Source organism: Pundamilia nyererei, unplaced genomic scaffold, assembly GCF_000239375.1.
Source record: "Pundamilia nyererei isolate P.nyererei 1_Seehausen unplaced genomic scaffold, PunNye1.0 scaffold00120, whole genome shotgun sequence".
In the NCBI taxonomy this organism is placed as follows: domain Eukaryota; kingdom Metazoa; phylum Chordata; class Actinopteri; order Cichliformes; family Cichlidae; genus Pundamilia; species Pundamilia nyererei.
Window position 1 is genome coordinate 1377356 of NW_005187521.1, and position 21374 is coordinate 1398729.

A 21374-nucleotide genomic window follows, 5' to 3' on the forward strand; every position below is an offset into this window, starting at 1 on the left:
CCCCACTCCCTCCCTTTTCCTGCACCCTGCTGAGGAGGAGGTGATGGGGACACTGACACAGCTCCGCTCATCTCATCCAATTACTGCAGAAACAAAGAGAGTGCTCTTCCCTAGACCGCGATATGAAGCGCCCCAGAGGGAGTGGGAGTAGAGAAGGAGGAGGGGAAGGGAGGAAGACGAGACTGTGTCATAAAGTCGCAGGATCTGTAGGAATAAATCAGCATGAGTTAGCCGGACATTTGTTTGTGCTGCTCAACTAATTTTATTTTTAAAAAGCACCTTTTTTTAAAATACACACTCTGAGGTCTGAACAAAAACCGAACCACTAACCTTCCCGTTAAATTTAAATGAACAAAAATGGAGCCCGACAGGTGGTCTCACTAAATTACTCATCTCACGAGGCTTTGAGGGGGCATGGACCCATTTGTCTCGCAAGGCCGCGCGAGAATCTTTATAGCTCGGATAAAGCGCCATTTCATCACACGTATAGCTGGATTTAGACTTGCAACCATAAAATATGACGACTGCTTCACAGCCAAATGAGACCAACCCTCTGATCTCTCCCCTCAAAACTTTTTTTTTTCCTTAACATGAGGAGAAGAAGAAAAAAGGAGAACGAAAAGCAGCCGATTCTGTCTCAAATTGAAGTGCCTGGACTTGGCTGGACACTTGACTAACACAGCCGGAGAGAAAACCTAGCGATCTGGCCAGAGTGTTTGATGATGTGTGGCACAACTGAGATACTGACAGTTTATTTCCCTGTGGAGGGGAAAAAAGGAAACCGAACGAGGAAGCAGAAAGTGTTGATGTTTAATTTGGGTCGCCTTGTGAATGTTTATACTTGCATTTTTGAATCCGAGCTCTACCAGATCATTTTCAGTCGCTTATCTGCAAATTTCCAATCTTTGAATGCCTGCTCCAGGTGACAGTCTCTCTTGGCTTTGCATTTAATAAAGATTTAGTCATTTCAGACCTGGTTCCAAACTAATGTATAAGGACAAAAGAAGCAGATATAAGGAGTATAGGCTAACCGACAAGACTTGGCTTACGCTTTAATGTGAAAGCCATACTGCCTGTGTTATTGCAGTCTTATTTCCGTCCGCTCATCTTACCTCATTTGGCGTGCTGGTTAAAGGGAAGGCAGCAGACATAAGTCACATACAGTGTGTATTTTTCACTCCATTGTCCACAAGTTTTTCCTGGCTAGACGAAAGCAAGCAAAGCATCTTATCTCAAGGTATTAGCTCAGAGGCTGTGATGGTCAAACTAGGTAACAGGACTAAACTTCAGTAATAAGCTAAGCATGAGGAATCGCACAGAGAATCAACATCTGTATTGCTGAATGAGGTTAATGCCATAACTAACCTCTTTCTCTGCCTTTGAAAATGAGACACCTTTACCTCCTCTAACATTATCTCACATTGTCTGTGAAGGTTCTCAGTCATCCAGGTCATCGTAGTCAAAGGAGCTTGCAAAGAAAAGCGTCTGGACTAGAAGTCCAGACGCTTTTCTTTGCAAGCTCCTTTGATTATCTCACATTGAGTTTTCTTTTTTTTTTTTTTTGAAAGCCTTTAATGATGCCCTTAAGATTCAGTCCTTCCAAATGATGATTTGATGATGATCATTTAACAATCATTTGATAATACCCCCCTCTATTTATGTCCCTATACATTGTGGACTTTTTATTTTTGTTGTTTTAAAGTGCAATTTTAGGATATTATCTGCACTTTATAAACAAATAAGCTGTTGGTATTAGTCAGAACTACAACTGTGTATATATTATGGGCTATCTGTAATCATTTTTAACCACTTCTGTCTGTTGTCCCTCTTTTTTTCTGCAGAACTGTGCAGGATATGGAGAATCCCCAGGTCACCTCATGTAACAAGGGAGACCAGCACTACCGCAGTTCCCCCAGCAACCAGTCGTCCTCCAGTGATCCAGGGCCCTGTGGCAGCAGCACATGGTCCCAGCAGCCTGGATATGATGGGTACAGGACCACAGCAGTGTGAATTTTTTTTAGTTTTTTGGAAATAACCTTTAAGTAGTCCCTCCAGGATTATGCGGTTTTACAGTAATGAATGCAGCTCCAATCAGTCCCAGCACTATTTCTGAGAACTTGCAATTTTGCGAAATGACAGCAATTTTTCCACATGAAATGACCAAATCATCAGTGCACTTTTGGCCAGTCGTCATGCTTTTTTTTTCTTTTTCTTTTTTCTTTCTTCTAGGAAGTAATCTAACAAAACAATAAAATTACGCCTGTCATGGTCTAATACCACATCCAGAGCATAATGGAGAGAAGATGGAAGATGAGTTTTATTTAACATGCATTATTATAGTTTCCGTGAAGTCATCTCAAAGCTTTACGTTCAAGATGTCGTTCAAAGACGAACAGAAAAGCTACCTCGAATGTAAATAGGCACTTTTTTTAATTTGAAGCATGCGGTTAAAGGCTGTTGAAAATCCCACCTAAGTGAAGTGTTTTTCTTACTTTGGGTACGTACTTCTCATGCCATTCAGTAAATTAAAGAATGGGTGGCACTTAAATGTAATTGGAAATCATTTTTAAGGAATCTGACTGACTGACGTGGCGATCTAATAAACTATGACAGAATTTTGGAGAACGATTTAATTTAAAGGGTTTAATGAATAATCAAAAGAGAGAAATTATTCAGAGTCAGAGTATTTGGCTTTGTATCATCTGCCAACTTAATTATTGCCACAACAAATTCTTTCTTGTCATCAAATTTTCCAGTTCACTTATTTTACTCAATTTGTTTTTTTACAATGCTCTTTTCAACATGTTGGTCTTTATCATTTCGTCAATTATATAACGATGTCGCGGAGCAGCCCAGACTGTAGACTGCGCAGGCGTAACATCTGTCAGGCTGATTCTTGTACATGAGCAGAATCCATGAGAGGCCGACGTCTGTCTGTAAGTGGTTACAGACCATGACAAGAGGCTTAGCTCCCCACTGCTGCCTTTTCTGTCAGAGGCCTCAGATGTGCATTGAACACCCGAGGACCACTGCGCCCTGTCAGAGCTGCCCCGATGCAGAACGGCAAACATGTCGACTGATCTGCCGGGCTTTGTCGGAGATCAGGAAACAATGCGGCCTCTGTTCATCTGCTGTAAACTTTATTAGCTCTAAAAGGTTTAACTAAGACGCGCATTGAAAAAAAATTGCTGCTCTTACCCTTTTGTCAAGAGGTAAAAAGCACCCGGCAAGCTGAGTCCAATGAAAAAAGGTCTTTTGTCAGCGTTGTCTGGCAGCTTCTTTATTCTATTATGAGCTCAAGTGTTTTGACCTTAAATGATGTTGAGCTAATTGCTGTACATCTGTGGTGAATCTATTGAAGCCTTTCTCTTAATTGAATAGAGAGCACACTCTATAGAAAAACGAATTTATGGCCCATTTTCCCCCTCCTGCCCTCTTTTTCTCCTTTTTCTTTTTTTCTCCCCCCATCAGGTGTCCCTCCCCTATCCTGCATGAGCGGGTAGGGGACATCCAGGGAGGGGATGGAGAGATCCACAGAGAGAGAGAGCCCACCCTGGAGAGGACTAGGTCTGCAGGTTAGTCTGAAGTAGTCATTGTTAACATGCATGTCTGTATAGCAAGAGTGTAACAATCCTGAAACCAAAGCAAATCTCACAAACTGTTGTCCACATATCTTGCTGCCATCTTTTACATACAGTCTGTGAATCATGCCATCTGCTTCTATAGTAACAGTAACTTCTGGCTCCACAGAGGCCAAATGGCACATCCCCTCCACCAAGATCCTGAACCCTCTGAAGCAAAGAGAAGGAGGAAAGGACTCGCCCAACAAGCTGTCCAGGGTAAATGTCTGATCCACTTTCACTTTATTGAAGCCGACCAGGTGACTTGAATATAGTTTGGAAGTCTATTTGCGACTTTTGGGAAGGTCTTCGTATTTGAAAACTTGGTCTGATTCGGCCTTGAAGTGTGCTGTGCTGGCATTAGAGTCTGTGTAAGACCTGCTATATCCCACAGCTGTTTCAGGCTGAGCTCAGATTGCCCTTGTTTATGGGCTTTGCTGCAATCAGTTCAATTGGGGCAGATGTTCATGTTGTCCCCTCAAGACGCTCTTTGCAGTTATCACTTTCCCTTCATCAGCGTGCTAAAGGAAATCTCATCACTGTTTCAGGTTGTTTCATGCGTTTCTAGGACACCTTTTCCTTGAAGGTTGAATATATTAAGTGTTTTAGCCCCTCGTTTCTCCTTTCTCTATATTCTCCCCACTCCCTCTGATTTATGGTTATTTTGCCCAGCACTGCCTTCCTTTTTTCTTTCTCCTCAGATGCTGGAGGCCGGCTAATGCACCTAAACAACATGTTTTGGTGTTTTCCACCACTGTTGGAAGTGGATAAAAAAATTAAACCATTTTCTTGGCACTGTACATCTCTAATGTACTGAGCCTGCTTTTTCAACTGTTTTTTCTATGCTGTGACAAAAACCGCATCAATAATTTAGCAGTAAATCATAGTAAAGGTGACATCGCAGAACAAACCTTTGCAATTCATGGCTTACGTTCTAAAATAAGGCGTAGCTGTTGATCCCCATGGTTTGAAACTGATGATGCACATTGGAATAAGTTGGTGTGACCTTAAATGTATTTGAGCTTGAGGGATAAAAGAGCTAAAAAACAAAGCTTATGATCATCTGGATTCCTCAAATAAGCATCACAATTTCAGAGTTTGCACGCAAAGTATGTGACATTCAGCATAGTCTGTTTTTATTCCTGCCTACATATTACTGTCAACTACTTGACAGTGTAATGGGCCTCAAGAAAACAAGCTGTTGCCTCAGTCAGGGACACATGACCGTGTGAGGAAGCCTGATGGGTAAACCCCCTCCTTGCCTGGTAGGGCAAGAATGTTAAAGCATCCGTAAGAATTATTTGCAGCTGCTGTTTGACCTCGTTTGATTTACTGTGTTTCTTTCTCCTTCACCCCTCTCGCTCTCTCCCTCTCTCTCTCTGTGCCAGGCGGGTGATAAAAACTCAAGCCACTCAAGTAGCAACACTCTTTCAAGCAACGCCTCCAGCAACAGTGACGATAAGCACTTTGGCTCTGGGGACCTGATGGACCCCGAGATGCTCGGCCTCACGTACATCAAAGGCGCATCCACTGACAGCGGCATAGACACTAATCCCTGCGTGGCCCCCGGGGCCCGAGTGTTGCTGCAGGGAAGAGTCGGGGAGCAGGGACACCCGTGGGTGTCGGAGCACCACGAGGATGGAGCGTCGGAAGAGGATCATGGGAAAATGTACCTACCGCAGGGCTATGCTTCTGCCATTTTGTCTAGCCATGTGACAGAGGGCAGTATCGGGGACCTGAGCGAGATCTCGTCCCACTCCAGGTACAGCATTTTTGTCCTCGTTTGTACAAAACAATTGACTTTGGCTGAGTGAGTTACAAATTAAAGGATAACTTTAAATGGAAGTTGTTGAGTATGCAGCGCTGAACCTTGCCTTAACTGTTATTAGATCTCAAGCAAATTTAGCACTTAAGTGAGATTTTTGGATGCTTGTCTTAAAATGTGCTTTCTAAATCCATCATGAAAAACACAGAGCGTCTGATAGACTTCAAGGATTCATGCTCCGCAGCGCTGAAGTTGTTCTGGAGCATGAACACCTTCCTAGCAGGCTTTAACGCTTTTCCCCCATAAAGACGACATTTGATGACCTTTTCACACCGCCGTGCATACCAATAAAGATGTGGTTTTATGACCATTAGAGTAGTTTCTGGGTTTTCCCAATAGTAGCTACATAGGCAGAGACTACCCTCAGTAACTCCTGATGCAAACAGTCATTTTGTTCTATAAGCAGGCCTGAAATATGACCTAAAACCTCTCAGTCCAGAAGCTCCTAGTAGGCTTTCAAGGGGTAAAAAGTTTACAGTCAATTACAGCACAAAATAGTTTTTCCTGGTGTGGCTTAGTTCCATCTTTTGGGGTCATTGATTTGCCTTTGTGAACTTTCAAACACCCCCTTTTTTTAAATGGCTCTCGGCAAAATCCACTATATTCCACCACGTAGATGTTTTCAGGCCCACTATCTGTTGAACACATGCAGAGACAAACACATGCACAAAAGGAAGGTTTCTGGCTGTTAGCTGACCTTTTCACCCAGCCGTGCCCCCTCTCTGCTGACACACAGTCTGGATCATCCAGTTGTGCTGAAAGCTCCTGGTTGGTGTTGCTGTCAGGCCGAAGCAACATCAGGAGGCTCATCACACTATCCTTTAAGTCCTCCTTACCTGACCTGGGACCATCTGGGAAAGAGAAATGGTGTCATTGAAGGTCGGCCCTGAAGCCACTCAGTCTGTCTGTGTGAAGCAGCACGGGTGACCATTTGTTGATGTCATATAGGATTATGGTCCCCCAGTCTGTTGAGATCATTGACCTGTTTGGGGGGTATAAAGAAGTAACCGTGCCAGGATATCACTCAGAAATGAGAAAAGAGCCCATGCCATCACCTTGACTGCTCTGATCCTCCCCACCTTTTATGTAATGGTCTTTGACACCCGAGTGTCATCTGAGCAAACAGTGAAGCAGCAGGAGCACATTTGCAGGGTGTGGCACAGATGGGCATGAATATGGAAAAGCAGTGTGTTGTGCCTCCAGCCAAAGCGAGCTCTCATGTCTTTAGGGTGTTTTAGAAGAATGTTTGAGTAGCAAAACCCTAACGTCTTTTATGGACCTAAATCTGAGATCCATCTCTGCAGCTAATAGATGAATCCTAATTAGGCAAAAACAAAAAAAACAGACACACACACAAACGATCCACTTTCATATTAATTATGGAAATAATGAAGGACGCTGTAGCAGATGTGAGACTGTGTATGGAGAGGGGGAGTGCTTAAATGTGAAAGGCCAATGGAAGATAAAGGAGCAAAGAAAGCAAAGCAAGGCAGCGTTCATTACCTGATGCATGGCTCATTTTCACATCACTGCAGAGTGTGACATCGCCATCCTTTATCATCTTGCTTATTATTTGGATAGAGGCAAAGCATTTACACATTCGAGGAATCTCATAAAGTAAAGTGATATAAAAACACCATTCAGTCGAGATGAATGCTGTACAGCTGTGTGTATTTGACCTCTTGATCATAACTTCAAGGGTCACCTTCCCCAGTTAACAAAAATAATAGTATTTTCCTCGTGGCATGCAGTTATTTTATTTTGTGTTTGCTCGTAAGTAAGCCTGTAAATCAGCCTAAGGCACAGCATTGTAAACAAGCAGAAAATGCCTCCATGTGATTTGAGTGCACTGACCCTTTAATGTGTTTTGTCAGTTGATATTTGACTAAATACTGAAAGGACAAAGTTCAGGGGGAATATTCACATGACAAACTGCAGCCGAATCCTCTTCCAGTGTAGGTTTAAGGGCAATTTGATGTTTTTAGATTAAAAGGGGGCTTATTGCCCTCATGAACAGCTCCATATTTCTTAGGAAACTACGCAAGTATCTTTGCGTGATTCACATGATTCAAAATATTCATAATCAGTACTTATCTTATATCGGGCCTTAGTGCCTTTTAAATTGATCCTCTGTCTAAGCTGTTTGGCTTTTACAGAGGGAGGAGTTCAAACAGCTCAGACAAAGTCTTCCTTCCTTTCTCTGTTGCCCCACAGAAACAGACAGTTTGAGCCTACATGTGTTCACCCTTGTAACAGGATACAAATGACAGAGAATAAGGAAAAGCATAGCGACCCTGGCAGCATGGAGACCATTCGTAAACCATTTTCCGTTTAAAGAAGTCATCCTAATTCTTTACGTCTGACATGTTGCTAGCACCATTTCTATTGCTAATGCTTGTTTATGTTTTTGTTATGATTTTGCCTCTTTTTGTTTCTCTGTTTTTAAATTCATTCATTTTGTGGTCACTTTTGAGTTATGTTATGCCTTTTTTTTTGTTTTCTGTTTCTTTTTTTCTTTCTGCTGTTTGATCAGTGGCTCACACCACTCTGGCAGTCCCCTGGCCCGTGGTGCCAGATACTGTATGTCTGCTGACTCCTCCAAGGTGTACACCATCCCCCAGACCAGCAGCTCAGGGCCAGAGCTGGTACAGGGGTCCGGGCTTGGGCCCGGCTCAGAGGCTTGTGGACAGGCGCGCACACAGTCCAGTTGCAAATTCACAGTGGGCGCGAAGGCGACTGATGATGATGATGATGATGATGATGCCGCCCACAGCACTGAGGAACCTCCCAACATTTCAGAGTGTGGGTGAGTGTATGTGAGGGTGAAAGCAAGAAGAGAATGTGTGAGAACATCAGCAAATGTGCAAAAAAAACTACAAAAACAAAGAGGTTTCAGCTCACGTGCTTCACAGCGATTTTATCACTAGCTAGTAGGCACATTTAAATAAAACACCCTTTAATCGCGCTCTTGTCAGCACATTTTTCTCCATCTTACTGCTGCATCTCCACCTCAAACCTAACGCCACGATCAGCCTACACAGAGTGGCCTTGATTGAAGCAGACAGCCACAAAATAAATAAGCTCAGTGAAGCTGCGGACATAATACACTTGGCACATGTCACTTACGGTTATTGATTGCTCCCGTGAAGCCGCGTCCCTGTGGATCGCCAGGCTCGACCATCTCTGCTGGGAGCCAAGCATCAAGACACACACAGGAACACGCACGCAGTCGCACATGTAGTCTGAGGACCCCCATCTGCACAATAGCCTGTATCGCACAGAAGAGGAATGTATGCAATCCTCAGTCTGTATGAGCAGTGATGACTGACTGTATCTGTCGGGTGATTAAATGGTTTTGCTGTAGAGAACAGAGAGCCATTGATGGTGAAAGCAAAACAGCTTTTACGGTATGAGTGTAGCTGTGTGTGTGTGTGTCTGTCTGTGTGCACTGGAGGATGTTTGCGAGCGGGGCGTGTTTTGCAAGAGAGAGTGTGAGATTTTGCCCTGGAAGGAACCCCGTGCTCCAGCTCCCAAGTAATTTCATTTAGGCTGTGAAATTTGCTACTTACGGTTGTGTGATTGATCGCATGCACTGAAGTCATCTTCTGCCGACTTATGAAAAAGCTCCGTAATTCAGTTACCCACCCCATTGTTTGTTTATATATTCCTACCGTTTTATTTCATCTTACATAACAGCGCCTCGTGATAAATGGCCTAATATTACTCACAGATATTGTCCTAACATAATGAAGTTTCTCTTTCCCCCCAATTCTAAAAAGTTTTCTCATTTGTTCTAACGCTGTGTGTAAGGCTGGATGTGTAACAGTGCTTCTAACCGTGGGCTCTTTCTTTCTTGCTTCTGCTTCTTGTTTCAGAGGAGCGGAAAGCTTGTTAACCTTCCTTCTCACAATGCTGTCTGAGCGTTCAAGGTACACAGTTAAGAGTGAACCCTGTGGTCCTGATCTGACACCGCCTGCTTACCCCGCACACTGCCCCGCCCTCTTTGTACCCCCACTCCTCCGGTGTCAAGTGCTGGTTCTGCCTTGTGGACCATGCTCAAAGTGGACAGCAACCAGCTGTGCATGAGTGACTGTGACATTTCCACTACAGATTCATACTGCTGTGTACTGTCCATCTAATATCTTCTCAGTCTCTCTGCTTAAATCTCTATTAGAAGTTTAATTTTAATAACCACAACCAAAGCTATCATCACAATTGCTTCCCTTTGGTTATGTTTCATCTGGGGCAGTGTATTCCCAGCTTTATACATGCATATTATAGCTATGACTCCACCTCACATTATCTGAAGGCCAATAGAAACACTTTTCTATCTGCGATTAAACTATTTGCTTCTCTATGAGTGCTGTGAACCATTTCTGCTACATTTTAGCTCGGCATATTAGCCAGCTAACTTATGAGCGTGGAGAAATATTTGAGTCAGTCCAGATACTGGAAGGCATGGTGGTGTGGCGGTTAGCAGCGTCACCTCACATCAAGAATGAGGCCCTGCGTTCAAATCCAGAGCAAACTCTTAAATAGCTGTAGGTGTAAAAATTGTCATTCTCTCTGTTAGCGGAGCGACAGACTAGCGCCCTGCCCAGGTTGTGTACCCTGTGTACCCCATGACAACCTCACATTGGCATGACAGACAATGAATTGAATGGTTGGATGGCTGGTTACATTATGTGTGGGGTCCTTAAAAATTTTCTCCACTGTTAAGAGTCTTTAGCCCAAAAGAAAAACAAAAAATCTTGTGCACCACTGCATCTATGGCTTGTCCATGATAGGAGAAACGAAAGAAGGCATCACAATATTAAGCATCAAACAGCTATCAACACTTATACTTCCTTCCCTTTTGGATCTCTCTGCTGTTTCTAACTGGACTAAGTCTAAAATAATTTTATCATCTTTTTCACAAGCTCTCAGACTTTGTATTAAAAACAGGTGGATGAAAACGTACATTCTTTCTTTTTCACTGCCCCTTGAGAAGTTAATTATATACTGTAGGCATTTAACAGATGCCAGTGCACAGCAGAGTAATATTTAACTCCAAAGATGAGGGCTTTAATGTTGTTCCAGTTTTCTCATAATTATGGCTCAATTACTTCGGGCGAAAATGGACAGGTCAAGGTAGAGTGGGAAAACAGAGGACTTTTTGCTGCAGTTTTTGGCATCAAACAACGAGTGTACAAAATTCAGTTAACTGCACTTATTTTTCTGCCAAACACGATAGAGCAAACACGGTACATATATTTAGGAACTGTTCTCCGTGTTGCCAAAAGCTTAATACAGTGCGGCTCTCAGCAACAGTGTCTGGAGGTAGCCGTCATAACTAGGCTGTCCCATCGTCTAACCATCTAGCGAATCTCCCTGCGGCCACCTAACAGCCTGCCAACAGCACTCAGTGTGTCAAGCTCAGGCTGCTCACTTAAAGCAGAGGTCTCACAGCCACATGACTTCACCAGCCTGGTCGGGCACATCTTCCGTGCCCTGTAACCTCTCCCGTAAACTCTCCACACCCTCAGAATCATTTAAATGTTCTCAGACAAAACCCTGCTGACAACCACACTGCTAACAAAACATGTCACCTCTTGTGGGTCCTTCTCCAGCCCTGTCTAACAGCTCTCATGTCTCCCTCTGTTGTTGTTGTTGTGAACACTCCTTTAGTTGGTGCTTTCCACTTGTTTCTGGAAGTCATTTCTGTCCCAAACCCTTGTTTTCCCTTCTACCTCTCACAGTGCTTGGCTGGATTTTATTTGCAGCCTGTGTAATCATGGTTTTGGCACAGTGATGTGGAACAGGGTAAGATTTGGAAATAAGTTCCCTCCCTTGGTCCTTTTCCATCCCCGTTATCCTGCATTCACCTGACTAGCATGGAGCAGGGAAGCGCCTGATGTTGGCATGATAAGACGGATCCCTGTCCCTGTTCTCTAAGTAGCTGGGATTACCTCTGAACCCAAGCTCTGATGGCTCCAAGGCTGCCCCCCTTGGCATGTATTTTGTGTGACCCTAGTGATGAGCCATGCTCTTCTTTGCCCTCTGTGTCATCTACAGGCAGTTGTACGCACAAGAGGCCGCATGCCGGCTCCAGACCACTGAGCGGGATGGAAAATCTCTGCAGAGACTCTCGAAAGAGGAATACGTTAAAATGATGCTGCCCGACAGCCCACCAGGAGAAGACAGGAGTCGCAAGGTGAGGGCATTAATGAAACCCTAACCTCTAATTTATCATTATTATGATGTCCTGTGTAATATGCAAATAAATGTCACTTCACAATTCTGTTATTATACTGACACGATGCATCTACAAAAACCTCAGACTTCCTCCTTTTGAATAAATCCAGTGCAGAACCAGACCTGAAAATCTCTTGCTGGGAATCCAGTGAAAGCAGGACAAACATATGCTGGCACTGCTGATAGGATTCCTCCCTCTCACTCTCTCTCTGGACACAGGACCCTTTCAGTCACCACTGACTGGCACAGTGTTTGGTTAATTTAATTTCTAACAAGGGGCTGAGTTTACTCAGTCGGGATGTCATGGATTAAAGGCAGGAAGTTCCAGAGAGCACATCGATGTTTGATGTTTCTGGGTCCTGCAGTCTCTATTAATTGCATCTCGAGTTCCCTGCACCATCCCCCCCATCCATTATCTACCAGGAAGGGACTCTGGAGATGTACAAATGGGTTATTCTTGGATGCTGCTCAATTCTAATACAAATGCACTTCAGTTCCCCGGAGAAGACGAGCATGTCCTCTGACACAGACAGGCCTCGTCCCTAACACGAAGCAGCAGTCCACTGATTCGTTTGTCTTGCCTCCAACCATCGAGCTTATGGTTTACAAAATCTGGCGCTTGCAAGACAACTAGGCAGCGTCAGCACCTGTCTCAAATGAAAGCATGCGTGTTGAGCTTGTTTGGATACACATAATATTGATGTAACTTTGCTTCCCACGAATAAAGAAAGTAGCCAGTACAAAGGTGCACTGATTGTCAGATTCACCGAGCAACAGGACCTCTGCTGTCACACTCTCCTGTCAGATTCGGTGTGATAATGTAGTGCGTGGAGCAACAATCTGGGAGGGCACGGGGCCAGGCACTCCAAAGCATATACACATATGTTCCCAATAAACACATACTGTTCTTTTCTGGGAGCAGCTTCACTGTGTTTTCAGTCATCAGCTGGCACATAAAGTCATCAAATCACAGTAATTATATGGTGCTGGAAACACGGTTGGTTTATTTCTAATTCTTATATAAAACAGTCTGAACTGATGATTAGTCAGTTAATGAAACAGATTCTATAGTAAAGGTTAACGCATGTGTCATTTCCGGTACTCGCCCGTGGCCTTTCTTTGTGTGGCTGAGCAGGTGCAGACAGATTTTCCTTGCCAGCCACAGTGTCCGCTGGGACGACCTTCTATGGACAGGCAGACCATTGTGTGGCTGACGTAAAGGAAAGGCCGTTCACAGCTTATTTGCCCACAGTGTTCCTCTTTTGAACCTCCTGTGGGAAAGAAAGAAGAACGATCTGAAAAGGTGGTTGTCCAACACATCCTCCCGAGTGGCACGTCATTGGGTCTTTGTTTGGTGCGGGCAGCGAAGGGGGAAAAAAAAAAAAAAAGTCGGGAAAATCAGGAAAATCTAGGTGGATGTGCCACTGCTGCTTTGACTGATAAGAGTGTTGCTGCTCTACAAAAGAATTCAAAGCCCGTACAGCCCCAAAGCAGGCTGAGACTGTTGCCAGCTGAGGTGGATTTAGGCATACTATAATAGTCAATAATCTTGCAGGTTTTATTAATACAGTATTTTCTCCAAATGTGCACAGCAGGTACAGTTAACCAGTGCCAGGATGTGTTCAGAGAGCTTGTTTTGATGTACTAAATAGATTGCTTTATAAAGAAAAACATTAAGCCCAATTGGAATTGCTTTCATTTGCCGGGACTCCATTTATGGGTGCTCCAAATCTGCGCTCTTATGCTTTATATAGGATCAGCAAATCCTGTTTTAAAGTTGTTTTGATGAGCGAGAGCCTCGGGAGTCTAATCTTGTAAAGTTGGGTGGGAAAACTTGCAATAAGAGACAACCTTGTCAAGCTAAAGCCTCTGAGGTGGTCTTTAGAGGCAGTAGATGTGCATTGCTTTGAATTCCTGTATATATTTCTCACTTTAAAGACAGACAAGATGTTTGTTAAATTCTCACCGTGGGATTTGTCTTTGAAATGGAGATGGCTGGGTGTTGGCTTTGCGGGTTTACTAGTCTAGTGTAGGTTACAGCTGGGAAGCAAGGGGAGACGTTTACCCATCTGGCCAAATGCTCCGCATATCATTTGTGGCTACTTTTGATGTCACTGCTGCTGCATTTATGTTAGCTGAACAGCAACATAACGGATGGGATCTGGCTTTGTGGTTTTCTGGGTTTAAAGAGGAGATGCTCTGTCAAAACTGTGGCCAGCTGTAACACAGTGGTGTCTTTGCAGTGATATCCCATGTAATTCTCTCTCCAAAAGACATCCCCTCAGGGTGATGCTACTTTTCAAGCCCTAACAGCTTTTATAATTGTTTATTCTGACCTCATGCTCTCTTTGATCACAGCATGCATCGTTCTGATTTGGCCCCTGCTTGTCTCTGCTATATGAGCTCTCTAATTGCACTATTATACCAAAATACTGGAAGGCAGGCAAACTTCAGATGTGCAGACGAACACAAGACAGAATATTGTTTTATACTTGCTTTTTTGTTTAAGTTAAATTACCCACAATTATCCTTGTAATTGTCCAGATGTCAGTCTCACACATGTATACGACACTGTGGTTAGTTCACCCAGTTGTCTGTATCCTCCTCACCGTCTTAAAGACTTCTCGACTGCCTCCTCATGTTTTTTTCCTTTCCGTCTCGCTTTGTGAAACCTGCACTCTGCTTTAGCATTAAACTCAGCGACTACTTGTTGCCACAGTGCAGTGGCTTCTGTCACCACCTCCTCCAGCCCTGTTATTCCCCGTCTTCCAGACGTTCTCCAGCTGTGCTCAATCCAACTGCATTTTCCTGAACGCATAGACTGTAAATGATTCCTGCCACCTCTCCCCCAGATGTTCCCCGTTTAGCCCACCCAGTCGCCCAATCGTGTATGCCTCCTGTGCCGAGGAAAGGCAGAGCATGGGGAATGTGCATCTAGGATTGTTTTCTTTGTTATGAGTAATGCTTGACAAATTGTTCTGATCTTCTCAGGTATCAGCAGTGGACAGCTTGTCCCCCAGACGCTCGCTGTACCGAACGCTGTCCGACGAGAGCGTGTCCAGTAACCGGAAAGGCTCGTCGTACGCCAGCTCGCACAGCTCCATGCTGGACCAAGCCATGCCTAACGACATCCTATTCAGCACCACCCCACCTTACCACAGCACGCTGCCGCCTCGCATGATCCACAACCAGGGCGCGTCCAACCTGCGGAGTAAGTACAGGCAACGAAACGCTCGACGGGCCGGCTCGGTGAAAAAACACACAAACAGAAGACAGGAAGGCTAATACACACTTTTCTCAATGACGCTGCTGGATTATCAATCCTCTTCTCTGGCACCGGATAAGAGCCAGGATATCGAGACTCGTTCAAAGAGCCACTTGAGTCCTTGCTGATATCATAAGCACAACTGGTACACACTCCAGCAGCACTCCTCAATATAGTCATCTAATTGGAAATGGGTGAGGCTGCTCACTACTTGCAAGGGACCTGCCGCTCCGTCTGCATTAAGCAGACACCTGTCACTGCTGGCTAATATTCCCTGCTCCACTGTCTCCCAGCATCCACTGAATATGTATTAGCGATGAGAGGTGTGATGTCCTGCCTGCTGCTTTAGGATCTCTGACACGAACATGTCTATTTTTCCATGAGGAATGTCACAATGTCTGTCATACATAATGTTTCATTCACTCATCAGTCCCTGCCAGCCACCCCTCTCTGTCCCTCCTGTCTCATTTTCGTACCATCCCTTTTCCATCTCCCGCTGCTGTCCTTAGATAGAAAATGGCTTTTGGAAAGATGTTTTTTTTCTCTTCGGCCTCTTCTGCCTGTCAGTCTGATGGATTCCTGATTGTTTTGAAGGGTAGTTGAGAGCACAGGCTCTCCCTTTCCCGTACTGAAGCAGCCCCAATTTGGTAAACAGTGAATTACTCAAGCTCCAAGACGCTGGGTAAATTGAAAGGAGAGTGTCAGCGTCACCTCAAGCTCTCTGTGTCTCTTCTCTGCTTCTCCACTCATGCTTTTCTAAATGCCTCTCTGCAGAGTGGGAGCTTGTTTATTGCATTCTCTGTCTTTCAGGGATGGGGGGAGGGCAGGAGGGACAGAGGGGAGGGAAAGGAGTTATTGATTGAAACATGAAGACATTCACTTAGACAAGTCGTTTATCGCCCCTCAGACAGCGACTCGCGAGTGCCACACAGAGAAGGTGGTTTTAATGTGACTCTTGCCTATCATGCTGTTACACAAATCCAGAACTTGGCTTTTCAAAAGGTTCCCAACCTGCTGGAGGATTTCGCCAGATGAGCGAATATAGATTAGGCGTTTGGCAGGAGTTAGGCTAGACAAAAGCCATCCCGCTTCAAATTGTCTCTCTGGCTTCCCCCCCCCCTCACGTCCCCCTCCCCATTCCTTTCCCCTAACCCCTTTCGTCTGATGCAAACTGATGGGTGACTCAACGATTAGCCCTAAACTCAGGCCATGCCTAGACACTGATCGGCGTGCCTGCCTGTCTCTGCAGATGAGTTTTGGTTCTCTGACGGCTCCTTGGCGGACAGGTCCAAGTTCAGCGACCCGGGCCTCATGCCCCTCCCTGACACTGCCTCTGGGCTGGACTGGTCTCACCTGGTCGATGCAGCACGAGCCTTCGAAGGTAACCAGCCTGGATGAAGCTGCTGGCACCTTGTGTAATCCACTTCTACTCCCCACCCCCTCCTCCTGGCTGCTTAGCGCGTGTGACTGTGTGTTTTGTAATCTGCAAGTGCCCGCTTGCTTGAATGTGCAGATTTGTGTGAGCTATGTGTTTTCTTCTAGTTGCTCCTAAGTGCTTCCGGAGCTTACTTTTGGGAATCCTCCTGCTTTTTGCACCTCTACCCCAGGCCCCTTTGCAATTTCCTATTAAGAACAAAGCCATCATTTCTCAGCACTGACATGGAGCTAATCTTCCCACCATAAGGCCAGCAAGTCATCATTCGGGTTTTCAGAGTGTTGCTGCTTTTCTGTTATGGTTAAGGTTTCGTTTGTTAAGTTTGGGATGATTTATGCTCCCCTCGTGACCACCAGGTCCGAATGTGATCTTCTGAAAGAAACAGACTTTTCCATTTCGGGGGGTTTGTTGGTGTTCAGCTCTGGGACGAGAAATTTAGATATGAAGCTTTCATGTAGACTTATAGGTTGTCTTCCTGTCAAAAACTTAAAGCTGATTATTTCCCCTCCCCCCCTCAATCGTACATTTAAACCACTCATTTGCATCATAATCTCTTTTCTAATTTAAATACCTTTTTTGGACCAGTCTCATGCCGGTGTATTTCCCATTTATCACAGACCTGCGCACATGCCATGAGTATTTTTTTTTCTTTTTTTCCACCTTGACCCTGGACCAGTGAGCAGGCAACATAGCATGTAATCATTTGTTTGTCATAATTAACGAAGTCTTTTGTGGAGATTCTCCTTTGATGCATTTCTTGCCGCACGGCCCGCAGTCTTGTCATTTAACGAGAGACGAATCAGCAGAGTTGATGCACAGTCTGAGTGGCAGCGGCAAGGCAGTTGTCACGGCAGCCGCGCTGGCCCAGAAAAAACGCTGTGTAAACCAGGGGCCTTGTTGCCGAGCAGAAAGTGGCTCGGGGCTGCCATTGTGTCATGTATGTTTAACCAGCTTTGTTTAGAGCCAGTGGGGAAAGAGGCTGGCTTAGATGTAAAGCATTCACGGCATTCATAACCCTTAGTCATGTGGATCCTGAGAGACGGCTCATTTTTATGATGCAAAAAGACAGTTTGGATTGGCTTGCACTATATAAAAAAAACAAACAAACAAACTGAAAAAATAAAAACTACTGTGCTCTCTTTTGACTTTTGCAAGAAGCAGCAGATGGAAGTGAAAATAGGCTTTTTTTTTTTTTTTTTGTAGATTTGAACAACAAAGCATGTTGGTGCAGTCGCTGAATGCTTTCGCATGCAGTGTGCAGCATAGATTCTCTTCTCTGTAATCTGTCTTTCTGTCCAGTAAGTATGAACCCCGGGTCACGCAAAAACGGCAAGCTGCTTTTCTGCACTTGTCTCCGCTTTTCCTAGAAGTCTTTAATCTTTCTGATGCAGCCATCGAATATGAAGGAAGATGTTCATTCATATGCAAATGAAGACTTGCTCTCCCGTCCCTGAGTCATCTGAAAAACCAACTTTGGGCTCGGCCAGCTTTTGTCTTCGAGTGGATTAGCTTTCATTTGGGGGCTAAATTAATGGAAGGGTTTCCTTAATCTTTTTCTATGAATATGCAGAACCCCCCCCCCATCTTTAGCCTCAGATAAGGACTTGAGAAAGACAGGTTTCTAAAGAAACAAGCATTAGGCCTTAAAACTGAGCCTGCCCCAAGGGTAACATGCCAAGTTTGGGTTTTCCATGGAGCTTTGACAAAGCTTAAGGGCCTGATATGGTAAAACAAGCATGGCTGGTGTCTTACAGCTCCCTGGGATCCAGCCCATTATGAGCCAAACAGCTGTCAGAGGAAACTTGGAGGGGTGAGGGCACTGGAGCAACACCCCAGGGACTGACTTTATCTGTAGTAGTCTAGAGATGCTCTGTTTACTACCTTGTTCCCTGCTGTCCGGTTATAGATCTCTCAGCAAGGCAGGACTGCTTTTGCAAGTGCACTAAACCAGAGCCATCCATTCATACAAGCCATGAATGAATCGTCCCATCCACTCGGGAATGCGTGTGCGAGTGTGTTTATCTGTTCTGTTTTAGTTTAACAGATTTCCTGTTTTTGATGTCAAAGGCAGATCACGACCCATTACTTCACCTGTTCTTTTCCCAGACCAGCGCGTGGCGTCCTTCTGCACCATGACTGACATGCAGCGGGTCGAGGCTCTGCAGATCTCGAGAGAGCTGACCAGACGGGTGGTGGAGGCGGAAGGAGCGGCGCTGGGAGCAGAGTAAGCTTCACTGACACACACACACAAGAACTAAGTGAATATTGACTGTTAGCTAAACTGTCATTATTGTTTCATTTCGTGTAAATAAATGACTCTTGGCACCGTCCTCTTCTGTGTTACCCCACAAACAGCTCCCCCTCCACGCTCACTGGCAAAGTCAACCAGTTAGAGGTGATCCTGAGGCAGCTGCAGCACGACCTCAGAAAGGTGAGTCCGCGTCATCCTCTTGTCGATTATGTTTTTGTCACCTTGGTGCGCTCCTTTCGCACATTAGCAAACGACACATGTCGGTGTCCCACAGCTCAGATGAACAGACACTGAGTAATGCGTGCCCCGAGGTCTGTGTAATACAAACTCATCCACTTAATTCAATATCCCGCTTCCTTTTCTTATTGTGTCCCAGCCCAACGTTTCCCCACCTACACTAATGTGCTTAAAATGGAGAGAGGAAATGCGCTTTTATCAGAACAGAGGAAGGGCTGCTTTGCCATGTTAATGCCTCCCATTTACACCACGCTGACGAAAGACAGATGTTCTTGTAATAGCGGGGCTTTTATCAGCCTCTTTTGTATCCATTTATTTTTTGCCTCATGTGTTTTGCGTTGATTGCGTGTGTTCACGTGTGTGTGTGTGTGTGTGTGTGTGTGCCCTGTTCTCAGGAGAAAGAGGATAAGGCGATGCTACAGGAAGAGGTGCAGCACCTGAGACAGGACAACATGCGACTGCAGGAGGAGAGCCAGACCGCAGCGGCGCAGCTCAGGAAGTTCACAGAGTGGTTCTTTCACACCATCGACAAGAAACCCTAAGACACAGAGCGAGAGAGGGAGAGAGAAAGCATGATGGCCTTTATTCCTCACGGGCACCCACTCTACTCCTACTTAAGACTCCCAGATGATCCACAGGCAAACAAACTATAAAACAAACCATTACCAGCCCCCAAGAGTAATCAAGACGCTTTCAAACAACCCCATGTTTAGGAGACTATCGTGCAGTCCTGGGTGAGAAACCTGAAACCCCGATCTGGACTTTTACTTTTGGGATCGTCCTCTGTCTGAAGCGCAGGGTCGTGTCTGATTTAACTGGTGAACGAGGCTCTTGGGGAAACACCACCCCCACCTCCATCTCCAGCACTAAAGAGGAATCAAGAAAGACGACCCAGGGCCCCGCCTGTCCACGGGATCTTCTTACAGTAGAGGAATGTAAAGCTCATTTACTGTAGTGAACATATAATCTACCTACCTACGTATGTCGCATCGGTCTACTGTACTGTATACTCAGCCGTACTGTATCATACTGCACACACTGTCACACAGCTGTTTCTGTGCCGGCCGTCACGGACACAGGAAAGTATAGAGGGGCGAGGCGAGAGGGAGGAGGGGAGGAATGTACTGGACATAATGAAGTGGTACTTGCTGTCTGCTTGCACCAAGAGGAATCCACATGTGGCGCTCTTGAAACGTACGGCGGGGAGGGGGGGAAATGAATGTAGCTCAACTGAGATCTTTTTTTTCTTTCTTCTCCTGCTTTCTGGTTTCCAAAGTCGCAAAAGTTTTGAGGTTTGCTGTTTTTCAGACTTTTTGTTTCTTTGTTTTTGTTTTGTTTCTGATGAATTCCACATTTTCCTTTCCTCTGTGTTGTAATGTAGGGTCACATGGCAGTAATTTTGATGTTTTAAAGGTGCTTTTCCCTACGCACATTTGTCACTAGTTTCCCTTCACTGTCACAATGTCCTAGCAATAACAAAGTGGTAGTTACAAAACTGTGTTTTGTTTTGGTTTTTTTTATTTAATTTTTTTGTTTTTTAATAAAAAGTTACCACAAGCGTGAAGAGTTCCTGTCGAGTCGCAGTTGTATTTGACGTGTATTTATGAAACGAGGAAGAGACTGTGCCTAAAACTCTTGGTTGTCGGTGGATTGTTTCTCTTTGCTTTTAGTCCTTTTTGTAAACACACGCCTTGTCTGTGGCTCACTGATAGAAAAAAAAAATGTGTGTGTGTGTCAGAGAGAGAGAGGTTATTTGAGTGTGTGTGTGTGTAGTTTATCACAGGAAAATGTGTTCTTATGCAGTGGTTTCTAGAGCATTAGAGCAAGCGCCAGTGAACCACACTTACAATGCCAAATGTGTTTATTTTCTGTACATACCTGCCACAGAAGTGTCTTGTATTTAACACTATTATTTAAGCTTATTTAACCTAAAGTTGTTTATTTTATTAAAGGTATTTGTTTTGTTTTTTGTTTTTTCTCCACTAAGGAGAGATGAAGCTCTGTGTATGTTGTAAAGTGTGTAGCTTGCCGGGGCAAAAAAAAAGAAAAACAACAACAAAACTATATATTTAAATATATAAATGATGATTTTGGAGATTCCAACATTTGGATGCTGCTAGATTAACAGTTTGCTGGTTTGTATGCTTTTAAAAACTGTCTCTCTCCATGAACTGTCTCATCCCTGGTGAGACATTGGGCGCTTTTTTTTGTTTGTTTTTGGTTTTTTTAAATAAATGTAGTTGTAAAAATAAGTCTTTTGTGCTTCGTCAGTCTTTCTTCTCCCAGCCTCGGTACCAAAGCAGCGATTTGAGTTTTTTCAGTCTGGTTCACTGCTACTGCTGTTTGAAGTCTGTTTCAAAGAAATGGTTTCAGGAAATAAGAGAAACTTATTCAGCCTCTTGCCAGGGGTTAGATGAGAAGATGCATGCCACCTATTTACAGTCAAAGAAAGTTTTCACACGACTCTCTGCAGTCCTGTGAAAAGCTAAGCACACTGCATGACTCAG

The 21374-nt window shown here is 44.5% G+C and overlaps 1 protein-coding gene across 4 annotated transcripts in view; it reads left to right on the top strand.

The window, feature by feature from the left end:
• Positions 1 to 21104, top strand: part of LOC102215186 (signal-induced proliferation-associated 1-like protein 2) — an 80351-nt gene extending 59247 nt beyond the window's left edge. The window contains exons 11-22 of one of the 4 annotated variants that reach the window (XM_005742424.1): positions 1842 to 1988; positions 3472 to 3575; positions 3751 to 3839; positions 5009 to 5382; positions 7979 to 8251; positions 9321 to 9374; positions 11500 to 11638; positions 14671 to 14890; positions 16194 to 16325; positions 18486 to 18603; positions 18735 to 18810; positions 19263 to 21104. In XM_005742424.1, coding sequence (XP_005742481.1) covers positions 1842 to 1988; positions 3472 to 3575; positions 3751 to 3839; positions 5009 to 5382; positions 7979 to 8251; positions 9321 to 9374; positions 11500 to 11638; positions 14671 to 14890; positions 16194 to 16325; positions 18486 to 18603; positions 18735 to 18810; positions 19263 to 19409 — 1873 coding nt within the window. In that variant the 3' untranslated portion in view covers positions 19410 to 21104. The remainder of the gene's footprint in view (positions 1 to 1841; positions 1989 to 3471; positions 3576 to 3750; positions 3840 to 5008; positions 5383 to 7978; positions 8252 to 9320; positions 9375 to 11499; positions 11639 to 14670; positions 14891 to 16193; positions 16326 to 18485; positions 18604 to 18734; positions 18811 to 19262) is intronic. The other 3 variants (XM_005742426.1, XM_005742425.1, XM_005742427.1) reach the window with 3 other exon arrangements.
• The last annotated feature ends 270 nt before the right edge of the window (positions 21105 to 21374 follow it).